Source organism: Mesoplodon bidens (assembly GCF_964165515.1).
Source record: "Mesoplodon bidens genome assembly, chromosome: 3".
In the NCBI taxonomy this organism is placed as follows: Eukaryota; Metazoa; Chordata; class Mammalia; order Artiodactyla; family Ziphiidae; genus Mesoplodon; species Mesoplodon bidens.
The window spans coordinates 86577385-86591182 of record NC_138178.1 but is presented as its reverse complement, the minus strand read 5'-3'; the positions used below and the strand labels follow the sequence as shown (position 1 = coordinate 86591182).

General features: G+C 40.4%; 1 protein-coding gene across 4 annotated transcripts in view; it reads left to right on the top strand.

Moving 5' to 3' along the window:
* GALK2 (galactokinase 2) overlaps positions 1-13798 on the top strand; it is a 136362-nt gene that overhangs the window by 110313 nt on the left and 12251 nt on the right. For all 4 annotated transcript variants that reach the window (XM_081229394.1, XM_081229392.1, XM_081229393.1 and 1 more), the window contains one exon: positions 10519-10720. In XM_081229394.1, coding sequence (XP_081085520.1) covers positions 10519-10720 — 202 coding nt within the window. The remainder of the gene's footprint in view (positions 1-10518; positions 10721-13798) is intronic.

The window sequence follows — 13798 nt, the reverse complement described above, 5'->3', positions numbered from 1 at the left end:
GTGAGATATCACCTCATACCAGTCAGAATGGCCATCATCAAAAAGTCTACAAACAATAAATGCTGGAGAGGGTGTGGAGAAAAGGGAACCCTCTTGCACTGTTGGTGGGAATGTAAATTGATACAGCCACTATGGAGAACAGTATGGAGTTTCCTTAAAAAACTAAAAATAGAACTACCATATGACCCAGTAATCCACTACTGGACATATACCCTGAGAAAACCATAATTCAAAAAGAGTCATGTACCACAATGTTCATTGCAGCTCTATTTACAATAGCCAGGACATGGAAGCAACCTAAGTGTCCATCGACAGATAAATGGATAAAGAAGATGTGGCACATATATGCAATGGAATATTACTCAGCCATAAAAAGAAACGAAATTGAGTTATTTGTAGTGAGGTGGATGGACCTACAGTCTGTCATACAGAGTGAAGTAAGTCAGAAAGAGAAAAACAAATACCGTATGCTAAGACATATATATGGAACCAAAAAAAAAAAAAGGTTCTGAAGAACCTAGGGGCAGGACAGGAATAAAGATGCAGACGTAGAGAATAGACTTGAGGACACGGGGAAGGGGAAGTGTAAGCTGGGACGAAGTGAGAGAGTGGCATGGACATATATACACTACCAAATGTAAAATAGCTAGCTAGTGGGAAGCAGCTGCATAGCACAGGGAGATCAGCTTGGTGCTTTGTGCCCACCTAGAGGGGTGGGATAGGGAGGATGGGAGGGAGACACAAGAGGGAGGGGATATGGGGATATATGTATATGTATAGCTGATTCACTTTATTATACAGCAGAAAATAACACACCGTTGTAAAGCAGTTATACTCCAATAAAAATGTTAAAAAAAAAAAAGAAAAGAAAGCATCACTGTGGTTGGGTATGGACCACGGGTTGTGAGTTTGCAACCTTTGTGTAACATGTATAGCAGAGGATGTTAAAGCCTCAGATGTGAGGACAACCTCCTCAAGAGGCTGCCCCCCGTTCTGGTCAGTTTGCCCCCTTCAGCCCATCAACACACTCTGCCTGTTCTCAGCTTGGGCCTTTGGCCATCCTGTCCTCACAGCAAGGAAGCTCTGTAGCTCAGGCACTTCTCCTGTGACACTTCCCACTACAGCTCTTCCCTCACCAAACCCTGTGTTCTTGGTGTGCCTCTAGCATTTACAGCCCCTGGATATCTGCTGTGGTTGGTCACTCTCCAGTGGTCTCATAGGCTGCCTTATTTGTTTAACTGAGCTGTAAGTTCCTCATAGCAAGCGCTTCTGTTTCACAGGTCTTTCCTCTCATTTGGAGCATAGAGTGGGGCACACGGCCAGGCCTCACTAAGAACTATTTGGTTGACTGTTGTTGGATGGTCATCTCACTCAGTGCTTCTGGCATCACTCTTAGTAGAAGATGAGGTAATAAAGGGGAGGCTAACAGCTCTTGAGTGCAGAATTTAAAATTAAATCAGTGAAAAAAATTAAATCAGTGGGGCTCTTTCAGAGATTGAATGAGCATGTCCTCCATCTACTGCTGACCTGGTGCTCTCAGAGCTTTTATGAGGAAAATGGTGCCCAGTGTGTTTCTTCTGTCACAGGCTTTTTCTCATCCTTTCCCACCAAAGATATAATAAGATAACCAATTATTTGTGCCCTGGTTTAGATTCCTTGATTAGAGATGGCCTCTGATCATAAGCTACATAGCCGTCTTTTTACGGTAGAAGTAAGTAGGCACAATTTTGCTACAACAATTGTCTGAAAGGAAAAAAAAAACTTCTATTTTAACTGGTTATGATGATCTATTTTCTATTCCTTCCCTTTTATTTGAAACACGTTTTGGTTGTTTTAGAACTCTCTTTTCTCCCACATCTGTGAAACAAAATACAGGATAAACGATTCTCAGTCATCTGTGACATTGGGCATTAGGTATACTTTGGACACTGGAGTTTACCAGTTATCTCCAAACCTTCTTTTAGAAAATTTCCCCCACTTTTTGGTGAAGGTGCTAGTAAGCAGTAACTGCCAAATTAGTAGGTCTTCCTCATATTCCCTATTGTTTATTTTTCCGTGTTTTGGTGCAGTTTTGTACAAAGACTAGGAACCAAACCATTCTTTCAATAAACATTTATTGAGACCCTCCTGTGGTGCCAGACCCTATTTTAGCTGCTAAAGATACAAAAGTGAAGAGATTAGACAAGGCCCTTGCTCTCCTGAAGCTGAACTTCTAGTGGTGAGAGATAACCACAGACCATTGAACAAATGAACACACGAGAAAACTGGATGGTGTTTGGGAGAATAAATAAAATAGTTTTGGGAGAATAAAACAGGATGGAAAGAATGTGTATGTGAGGGAGTTACTCTAGACTGGAGTTGAGGTAAAGTCTTCTTGAAGCTGTGACAGCTGAGACTTGAATGACAAGGAGGGGCCAGCCAGGTCAAGATCAGGGGGAAGAGCATTCCAGGCTAACAAAACAGCTGCGGCAGTGGGCCTCAGGTGGGAGCCTGTGTGGTGTACTGGAGGTTCACCAAGGAAGTCAGAGGGAAAGGAAAGTTTAGAGCTAGCAAATAAATCATTATTCAAGTGAATTTAGTGTATATCTGTTGCAGTGTAAATGTTTACGGCTGTGATCATTTAGATCTCAGAATCTCTGTCATGACTTTAGGATTAGATTCAGAAATTACCTAAGATACATGGAGGAGAAAGTCATTGTTTCAAAATCCATGTGATATATCCTGCTTTGAAGCCTCAGATTTCCCATGGATGGGATAGGACACTAGCAGTATTTTAGGAAAATGGCACCTGGTGTTATATTCTTTTTTTTATTATTATTTATTTATTTTTGGCTGCGTTGGGTTTTCATTGCTGTGCTCGGGCTTTCTCTTGTTGCGGTGAGCGGGTTTCTCATTGCGGTGGCTTCTCTTTGTTGCGGAGCACGGGCTCTAGGCATGCGGGCTTCAGTAGTTGTGGCACACAGACTCAGTAGTTGTGGCTCATGGGTTCAGTAGTTGTGGCTCGTGGGCTCTAGAGTGCAGGCTCAGTAGTTGTGGCACACGGGCTTAGTTGCTCCACGGCATGTGGGATCTTCCCGGACCAGGGCTCGAACCCGTGTCCCCTGCATTGGCAGGCGCATTCTTAACCACTGCGCCACCAGGGAAGTCCTGGTGTTATATTCTTAAACTGAATTTGCTTTGGAAGTGGTCATGCAGCAATGAGCATTCATGCAGTAAGAAACAATTTCTTTATCCTTTAATATAATAATTGCTGTCAAGGGTTATAAGAGTTTATAGAGAGATGGAGCATCCATTTTAAAGTTAACTGGATAGGGAAGAAAGCTTTGTTCATAGACAAAGTTTCAGATTTTCTTGAACTTTTTGGTATCTGCACAACAGAGACCTGTTGAGTTGCCAGCATATAACAAGCCAGAACCCTGGATTCAGAGAGCATTTGTGATGACCAGACAACACAGAACTGGTTTCCCTCCTAAAGGGTGGTCTCCAAATTTGTTGTAGCCTTTGTCAAGATTTTTATATCACAGTTGAAAACAGATGCCCTTTCTGCCCTTTCCTTTGTCGTCTGAGTTAACTACCGTTCAGTGGGTGTGAGCAATGGCAATCTCTCACACATCTTCAGAACGCCCAGGAAGAGTCCTCATTAGACGTTTCTCTCCTGAAGTCTTGCTGTGAAACACTCTGCAATAGAGAGCAGACGCAAGGAGGTGCCAGGTTTGTGAGGTTCTGGTAATCTGCTCAGTGCGTTCTGAATGTTTCTTGTCACAAATCAAAACACCAGTCCTAAGGTTTAATATGAAAAAACATATCTCTCTGAACAGTTTCTACTTGAGAATATTTAATCCTAAAGGAAAATATTTAATCTTAAAGGACTATGTAATCCTAAGGAAAACCAAAGCATACTGTTGCTTACGGACTATATTGAATTTTATTATAGGATGTGGCCCTAAAATATACTTGTATTTTATATATATGATATTGACAATCCAGAGTATCAAAAATCATTGTAACTTCTTGATTAAAAGAGACTTATTAGATATAAGACTGAATATAATGTGTGGACTTCGGTTGGATTCTGCTGTAAATTGACTGAAATTTAAACAACTGGGAAAATTTAAATATGGACTGAATATGAGATGATATTAAGGAATCATTGGTAATTTTATTAGATGTGATAATGATATGGAGGTTATGTAAGAAAATATCCTTATTTTATAGAGTTGCACACTGAAGTATGTAGGGAGCAAGTGTCACATCTATAATTTATTTTAAAACACTAGCAAAATATCAATTGAAGCAAATATGGCAAAAAGTGATTAACTGTTCAGCCTAGGTGATGGGCTTGTGGAATTTGCTATTGTACCTTCTTTACTGTCCTGTATATTTGAGAAATTTTATAATTCAAAGTTTAAAAAAAGTCTTTGCAAACTGGGACATAACACAGTGGTCTGTCAGCTAAATAGCACTATTTTGTGATCTTAGTGGATGTCACTTTATCGTGCCCTTTTGTGCTGCGGCCATAAATATCAGTGGACCTGGAAACTAGATGATTTTTTCATAAATGGGACATTACAGTAGAAATGAACCAATACTCTCTTCTTACACACACACCCCCCACCCCGCCCCCATGCTCTGATTTTGTAACTTGGCCCATGACTAGGGGAGGTGACGTAGTTCAAAAGTAAAACTGAAACATATGGAATCCTAAAGCTAGAATTTTAAACATTTTGTTTCAACCTCAATTTTTAGAAAGAACAATTTTAAACTACAGTTACCAAAGTCATTTTACTCCCTTTCAAAATGTGTATTCTATAACCTGGATTATATTAACATGTATTAAATTATTGGCACTGTCTCACATACATACATGCCTATATTAATAGGCATGTATGTATGTGAGACACAATGGCCCATCTTTTCCCTTCTCTATTCAGGGCTTTTGAGGAGGAGTTCTTATTAAATCTACCTCTTTTATTTCTTCAGACAGTGTTGTTGCAGATGGTATGTGCCAGTACTGGGTATTGGTACGACTTTCTTACCTTGGGATATTTTGCTACCCAGACCCTAAAATAATATATTTTAATATATATGATAATTCCCAGTAATATATAATATTCCCATTTCCATTGAAGTTATTGATGGAAATAACAAATTCACGTTACAGTGTGTGCTGATTCACATGACCTGGCTACTGATGGAACAAAACATGTTGCCATATTTTTATTCCCACCTACATTTAACTTGTAAGTTCTCTTTTTCTTCTTATTTTTCAACCTACTTGGTATCAGTAGTTGTAGATTCAATACCAAAGGGAATCTGGCTGTCCCCTTTCCTCAGCCTCAACATTTTTAGTAAGCTGTGAGTACTGACACCTCACTTTTTAAAAATTTTTACAACAATGTCTAAATGGAGGTATCTTGATTTTGAACTGGGGTTAAAAAATAGAGTCCTAATCATATCATCATCAACAGTGGACACCCATTGAGCACCTGTCATGTAAGACACTGGTGAAGGTGCTATGGGGTGAAGGGTTGCAGAATATCGAATGCATGGAACCAGAAGATCTGGTTTCTGTCTTCAGCAGTTGGCAAACTTTGTGAAGACAGGAGAGACGATTACCATGGAAAGTATATGACAAGCACCAAACGTGTGCCATGGACTGCAAGTGTGGTATAAATTCAGAGTCAAGAGATTGTTTCCAGCTGGGTCTGTCATGGTTTCATGGAGCATAAAGTTTAAGTGGAACCTTCAGAAAGAGGTAAAATTTCGACAGGGAGAGAAAGGGCAAGAAACTATTTCTGTATGGATTAATGAGTATACCCAGGAGCAAGGAGTGTTTGGGTAACTACAAATAGGCCATTTTGGCTGAAGGGAAGAGATCCTATTGGGACCGAGCTTGTTGTTTGCAGGAATTTGGATTATAGTAAACAGTGGGGAAGCAGTTAATGTTCTGGGTAGTAACATGAGTCAAGCTGTGTGTTAGGAGCTCAATCCGATGGCACCAACCTCAAGGTAGGTTGCAGGAATGAGAGATTAAGACAGGAATATAAGTTTGGAGATCACTGCAGGATAGTTCAAGTAGGAAAGGGAATAATAGTGTAAATTTGGGTAATGACAGTGGGACTAGAAGGGAGGGATGATTACAAGACACATTGTGAAAGAAGAAACGATTAGAATTGATGACTAAATTTAGGTCCTGTTTGAAATAGAATAGGATGATTCACATGAACTTGAATCATTTCATTGATGCAAGTTGTTAACCGTGAGTTTAATATATCTTATATGACTCAGTTGAGAAACCTTGAAAGAAAAATTTAATTCTTTATTAACTTGTAGGAAAGTTAGCCCCACCCTTATAATTACTAAACTTTTACACAAATCCTAAGAATGGCTATTCCCCTCCTCTAACTTCTTATTCATCTCCAAGAGTTAGGAGGGCGGTGCTGTGGAGGGGAAAAAAATGTAACCTGAAACTTTAATATAATTTATTTGTTCATAAGTGGAATGTAAAAGCACTTCTGAAAAAGTAGTAATAGTCTAGGGGAGAGGAACCTGTAGGCAGACCCTGGAGGAGAGAGTCATGTAGAAAAGCCTACCTTGAAAGTATGTCCAGTGTCCTTCGGTGGGGGAAGAGAGCCAGCTCCAGGCAACTCTGCAAGGAGGGAGCTGGGGAAAAAATCCTAGTACCACCTTAAGAGTGGTCCTATGACCACTCTTGTCGAATGGATCAGAAAAAATCCTTCTGATCCATTCGACAAGAGTGGTGCCAATATATGGGATTGCTGAGAGCAGGTTTGTAATGAGTGTCGCCCCTCAGAATGACATTTGTCCTCATGGTAGCACGTAGCCTATAAATGCAGTGGCTATAACTGTAAGTAGCCAAATAATCCCGATGTTTCATGTTTCTAGAAAGGCACAGGATCCATAATATAGGCCACGCCCTACGTGAATGTAAAGGCAGATAAATAATATGGAAGTTCTGTTTGCATGTATACATCGAGTGATTCATCCATAATTAACGTCTGGACAGATGTGTGCTGCCACGAGAAAGCGGTTGCTGTGTCTGGTGTGTAGTGTATTGCTAGGAATAAGCCTGTTAGGATTTGTAGGATCAAGCAAATGCCTGGTAGAGAGCCAGAATTTCATCATGATGAAATGTTTGATGGGGTTGAGAGGTTAATAAATGCATTGCTGATGATTTCTATTAGTGGGTGTGTTTTTCGGATGTTGGTCATTGGTGTTCTTATAGTTGAATGACAACGATGAATGTTCATGTCATTAGTCATGGTTGGAGTCCATGTGAGAATGATGATGACATATATTGTATTTATTTTAAGTGTTATTTTTGTGATCAGTTTTGTGGGGATTTCTTCAAAACCTTCACCTATTTATGGAGGTTTTGGGTTGATTGTGAGTGGTGGTGTTGGGTGTAGGATTGTGTTGAATTTTGGTGGTTCATTTTTAAGTTTGATAGTGTCTGATTTATTTAGGGGGGATATTAGCTGTGTTTGGCTATACAATGGCTATGGCCACTGAGCAGTATCCTGAGGTTTGGGTTTCTAATAAGATTGTTTTGGGGGCGTTTCTTTCAGGGTTGATAATAGAGTTTTTGATGGTATTATATATATTTTTTAAAGGATGAGGAGGTGGAAGTTGTGTTTAAGTTCAATGGCTTGGGAGACTGAGTGACTCTGGTGACTCTGGCTTTTTTAGTGAGGAGGCTATGGGGATTGCGGCGTTATGTAGCTATGGTACCTGGTTGGTGATTGTTATTGGCTGGTCGCTGTTTATTGGTGTTGTGGTTATTATGAAGATCACTCATGGTAATTAAATAAAAGCATACTAAGGGTGAGAGTAATAAGGAATGATAGGAAGTATAGTTTGAATAAGGCCTTTTTGGCTTGAGATTAGCGTGGAGAACTTTAGTTGAATGAGGGGTGTGGTTTTTGGTAAAATGTTTTCTAGTCAGATTAAGTCCAAGAGGGAGGATGCTGATTTTTGGCTTATTGATAGGTTTAGGTAAGCAGGTAGACGATGCATGATGGTGAGGAAATATCCTAAGAGACTAGAGAATTTAAGGGTATTTGAGGGGTAAATAAATTTTAAGTTTTGTGTGTTAAGGTTAATTTCAAGTGCCAATACAAAGCCCAGGATGGTTACTGCAAGGGCAGTTAGTTTTAGGTGTAGGGGTACGGTTATTAGGGGGACTGTTGTTGGGGGGATGTTGTTGGAGATAATGAATCCGGCAAAGACACTTCCAATTAGCAGGTGTTTGATGGAGTTAATTAGGAAGGGGTTGTTTTCACTGATGGAGGTTAAGGGAGAGAAGCGAGGTTGTCCTAGTAGTGCGAAGAAGATAATGCGGGTACTATAGACAGCTGTGAGGGAGGTGGCAATTAGAGTTATTAATAGGGCTCAGGCATTGGCATAAGATGTGTTAGTGGCTTCAATGATCAGATCTTTACAATAGAAGCCGGTGAGGAAAGGCGATCCTGTCAGTGCCAGACATCCGATAATAAGGGCTGTTGTGGTGAAGGGTAAGGGCTTGAATAGGCCCCCTATTTTTCAAATTATCTTGTTCGTCATTCAGGCTGTGAATAATGGACCTGGAGCATGTGAATAGTATGGCCTTAAAAAAAGCATGTGTGCAGATACGTGTAAGAATGCTAGACAGGGTTTGTTGATGCCGATTCTTACCATCATTAGGCCCTAATTGGCTTGAAGTGGAAAAAGCGACAATTTTTTTAATGTCATTTTGGGTGACAGTGCATATTGCTGTGAATAGGGTGGTAAGGGCTCCTAATCATAGCACTATTGCTTGAATATGTTTGTTGTTTTCTGTTAAAGGGTAAAATTGAATAAGTAGGAAGACTCCTGCACAACTATTGTGCCTGAGTGGAGTAAGGCTGATACAGGGGTGGGGCCCTCTATTGCTGAGGGGAGTCACGGGTGAAGTGCAAATTAGGCTGATTTTCTGGCTGTGGCTAGTATGAGTCCTATAAGGGGGAGGTTTGAGGGATTTAAGTCAAGTATAAAAATTTGTTGCAGGTCTCATGTGTTTGAGTTAAACAGAAATCATGCTATTGATATAATGAACTGTGTTTGCGTCTGCTCGCGCATATCACCACCCAGTGAGCAGGAAGGATATAATTCCCTCCCATCTCTTGCTGATCTTCTCCCTTTCTCCAATCTAGAGGCAAGGGAACCCACTGCTGTAATCCATCCAGGTCAGCCTTCTGGGGCAGACAGCAGGTAGAGAAGGGCAGAGAGTAGAACTGGGGATGCAAACAGAAGGCAATGGTCACAGTTATCATCCTTTTTCCAAAATACAACAATATGAGGGGAATTCTTGGAGGAAGTTCTTCATAGAATCATAAAATGTTAGCGCAGGAAGGATCCTGAGAAATAATTTTCAGCCTCATTTTGGAGCTCTATAGAAGTAGCAACTTGGGTACAGTGAGTTGTCACACAGATGAGAACAAATGACAGACCTTTGGATTCTCAGCCCAGGCTCTTTCCAGCAGGCCAGGTAGCTTAGCTTCCATTTATTTTCCAAATTTTTCCCAGACCCACTGCACCAGCTCAGCCACTGTTCAGCACGGTTGAAAAGGAATGGTAAGGAGGTCTCAGTTGTTATTCAAGGGAATACATAAGCACTATAGACACAGCCGTTGCAGCAGGACATGTTTCTGTAACTGAAGTTAGAGTCATTGTAGATAATCTGTAAAGTACAGAAATATGTCAAGGAGAAAATAAAATCACCCCCAATGTACCACAGAGAGATGATGACTGTTAACATTTTGGTGCCTTCTATAATTTTTAAAAATTAAAATGTATACACATAGTTTTGTATCTTGTTTTTTCACTTAATAATGAACAATTTTCCATGTAGTAAATTATCTTAGAATCTGTGTTTAAGTAGCAATAATATTTGTAATAGAGGTAGCATAATTTAAAAAATATTTTCTGTTATTAGACATTTGAATTGATTATTTTCTGCTATGATAATGCTACGCTATATACACATATATAAATAATTGTGCTTTTTTACACACACATACACATATATAAGTAACTGTGCTTAGATATAGGAAACATTTTTATAAATAAAATTGCTAGCATAAGCATTTTTAGTGGTTCTTTCTGGTGGATCACAGTGGAAAGAATGTGGCTCTGGGGTCAGACGTCCTGACGTGTTCTGCTTCTGCCACTTTCGGAGTGTGAACTTAAAGTAAAATGGACTTGAAAAGAGACCAGTTTAGACTATAAAGAATTCTTTCAGTGAAAGAAAGACCTATTTAAAGTCTAAGGTACTGATAATAAAGACAGAAATGGATATTCTCAATAACTGTATTTTTCTTTGCACTGACTTGTTCAGTAACGATTTCTTTTTTAAAAAATTTCTTCCTTCCTTCCTTCCTCCTTCCCTCCCTTGCTCCCTCCCTCCCCCCCTTACTTTCTTTCTTTCTTTTTGGCCAGTAACTATCTCTAACCTTGTTCACCATCCCCTTCCTTCCTAAGTGCTCACCTTCAAACTCTACCAGCGGGCAAAGCACGTGTATAGCGAGGCTGCGAGAGTGCTCCAGTTTAAGAAGATATGTGAAGAAGCACCTGACAACACGGTCCAGCTGCTGGGGGAGTTAATGAACCAGAGCCACGTGAGCTGCCGGGACATGTATGAGTGTAGCTGCCCTGAGCTGGACCAGCTGGTGGACATCTGTCGGTGAGTCTGAAAGAGCAGTGTGGCAGGGGCTGCAGGGTGCTGCTCAAGGAAACTGTTTAAGTTAATGGAAAAAAAGCAGCATTTTTGTAATCTTCTAAGTGAAGGAAGATCCTTTCCCACTTCCTATAAGAGGGGTGGCCTGTGACATAGAGCTAGACTTGTTCCCTCCTAAAAATCTGTAGGATGAAAGATTGGAGACTTGACTCCATGGCTTTACGAAGCTCCAGGTTTGGAGTCAGTTCTTCACAACATCATAAAAAAGACTTTTCCATCTTTGGATGATTAAGTGTTTCAGGGAGATTTGCTCAGACACAGACCCTGTCGTTACTTTCTTCTCATGATATTTTAAGCAGTGTTTCCCACTACACTGCAGCTCTACCAGCATCTCCTTCCTGTTTGGTGTCCTAAGTTTAATACTTTTATTCAAACGAGGGGAGAAAAAGGAAAGAGGACCTCAAGCCTGATAGAAATGTATTTTCAGGGGAGAGGTTGCTGAAGGAATTGCCCAGAGAGTCAGCATTTCCTGTCTTCCAGGTTTAGGTTAGGCAATTTGGGAAAAGGACTGAAGAAAGTCCAGTTTATGAATGGTCGGTTGAGACAGAAATGTAAAGAGGGAAACTCTTTCACAAAGCCTGAGAACAACTTCCTTATAATTGCTAGAGAATGGATAAAAGAGTAAAATGGTTCCTTTACCCAGAAGGAGCTCACTGACCTTGGAGAACAGAAAGGGAAATTGGGAGAACTCTCAAATGGCTAGATGTCATTTCCACTGTGAGAAAAAAAAAATCATACAAAACTGCCTGCACTTAGCAATGAAAATAATTAACTACTTGGCACCTGTGGCTTGCCTCACTCATTGCCACATTCCCAGCCCAAAAAGTTTAAACCAAGTAGCTCCAGTGATCACAAATGGCATATGTAACCCAGCTTGTCGAGAGACTTGAACATAGATAGCATTGATGAGAATCACTCTGCTGACGTCAATGTTTGCTCACTAATTGCCAAAAAGCCTTCCAGAGCTTGTTTCATTCTAAGTGCTCTTTTCTGAAAATAGCAAGGGCCCAGTGAATGGAAGGGACAGATATTGTTCAGTTCTGGAAATAAGAGGAAGTGGAATGATTTGTGCAGAAATTAGGAAGAAGCATCATTGCTAAGAAGATAGTGGGGTAGTTTGAATCCCACCTGAAAAGCAGTGGAGGGGCATTTGCCAGCCTCCTAGAATTCTTTAATGAACTTGCTTGTTCTGGGATGGTCAACCAGCTCTTGTCTTTATGAAGCTTACATTCTCACGGGTAAAGAGGGAAATGACGATTAAAAATAAATTGAGTGGTAGTGATGTGTTATGAAAAAAAATTAGAAGGGATGGAGAGTACTAGGGGTGTGTACTAGTACTTTATATTGAGTGGCTGATAATATTGAGTGGCTGAAGAAGGCCTCTCTGAGGAGATGATATTTGAGCAAAGACCTGAAGGAAGTGAAGTAATGAGAACAGCAAGTAGAGAGGTCTTGATGTAGGTACATGGCTGTCACATGTGAGGAACAGCAGGAGGACCAGTGTGCTTGGAGGGCAGTTCAGGAAGGAGAGAGTAGTAGTTGATGAAGTAAGAGAGGTAGTGGGGAGTCATACCCCTGGGCCTTGTCAGCCATTGGAAGCACTCTGACTTTGAGTAGAAGAAGGTGGCAGTAGAAGTGTGAAATGATTCTAGGCCAGATATGCCTTGAAGGACGAGTCAAGACAATTGCTGTATGGGTGAAAGGGAGGAACCAAGATGACTCCCGGGTTTTGGGCCTGAGAAAATTTCCTTGTTTCCCAAGGCTGGGCTTCACATTTCTGGGTCACAATTATCTTCTAGTACCATAAGATATGAAAGCAGGAAGAGGCCTTCAAGATCAAGAGACCACTAAGAGGTTAAGAGATCTGAACAAGGTAACATAATGCGTCAGTGGGAAAGCCTAGCTCCCGATCCAGTGTTTTTTGCCTCACCTGTTTCTCTCTCCTTGGGTCATACTGAGATGTGATTGTATTTTAACGTGGGTCATTTTTTACCTATTTTCCTTTTCCAGCTTTAAAGCTTTAATGCTGGAGACTTTGGTTGTCACAGGTTGTAGTATTTGAACATGGAGCAAAGCCATGTTGAGCAGGGAAGGAGAAGGATGAAAACTGGGCTGGCAGTTAGGAAGGCTGAGTTCTAGCTCAGCCTCTTTTCATTCTGAGCTCTCATTCTGAGCTCTGTGACTTTGGACTATTGCCTTGCTTTATGATCTCCAGTGTGTTTTTCTGTTCTAGCAGTCTATAGGTCTATATATTTTTTTAATGTGGTTCTAATGAAAGATTTAGTGGCTGTGTCTTAAAAGGGTTTGGAAGAGCAAACCTTTTGTTTTTTTTCATTTATTTGTTTATTTGCCTTTTCTTACTGGAAGCTAAAGTGTCTCTGTTTAGCCCATTTTCATTTGCTGTATTGCTTTTCTGAGGAAAATTCAGTTGTGTCTAGCATAAGGAGCTCATTCCCTTTTTTATGGTTTTTTTGTCTGGAATTTCTAAGTATCAAAAGTAATTTCTACTTATTCCATAACCATATAAGGAACGAGTTTCCCACGTTGAAAGATTATCTTTTGGCATTTTGGAAATATTGGCCAGAATAGTTGTCTGGTCCCTAAGCTTCTTTATATAATTCTTTCTTTGCTGTCACTGTGACCAGTAGGTAATATTCTCCAAATACTCCAGTTGGTTGCTAGTTACTAAAAGGTCCTGAGTGGTAGAGCAACCTCAGAGGAGGACAGCCCAGGAGAATTAAGTAGATACAGTCATTGATGCCATTCCTTCCTCAGTCAGCAAATACTTTTCAGTAGGCTATTTGTGTCCCATGGGAAATTGTAGTCTAAACTCTATTTTCAAAAGGTCTGGCACTTTCTTTTGTGTGGATGTATGGGGAAAAAAGGGAAGAATGCAGAAGAATGCAAGATAGTGGTAAAACAGAATGGTTAAAAACCAGGGAGAGAAAGACAGTAGGAGAGTAGTAAATGGTAAATGCAGGGAGTGGTTTAAATGAAAAATGGCAACACTTTTAAGCCCTAGTT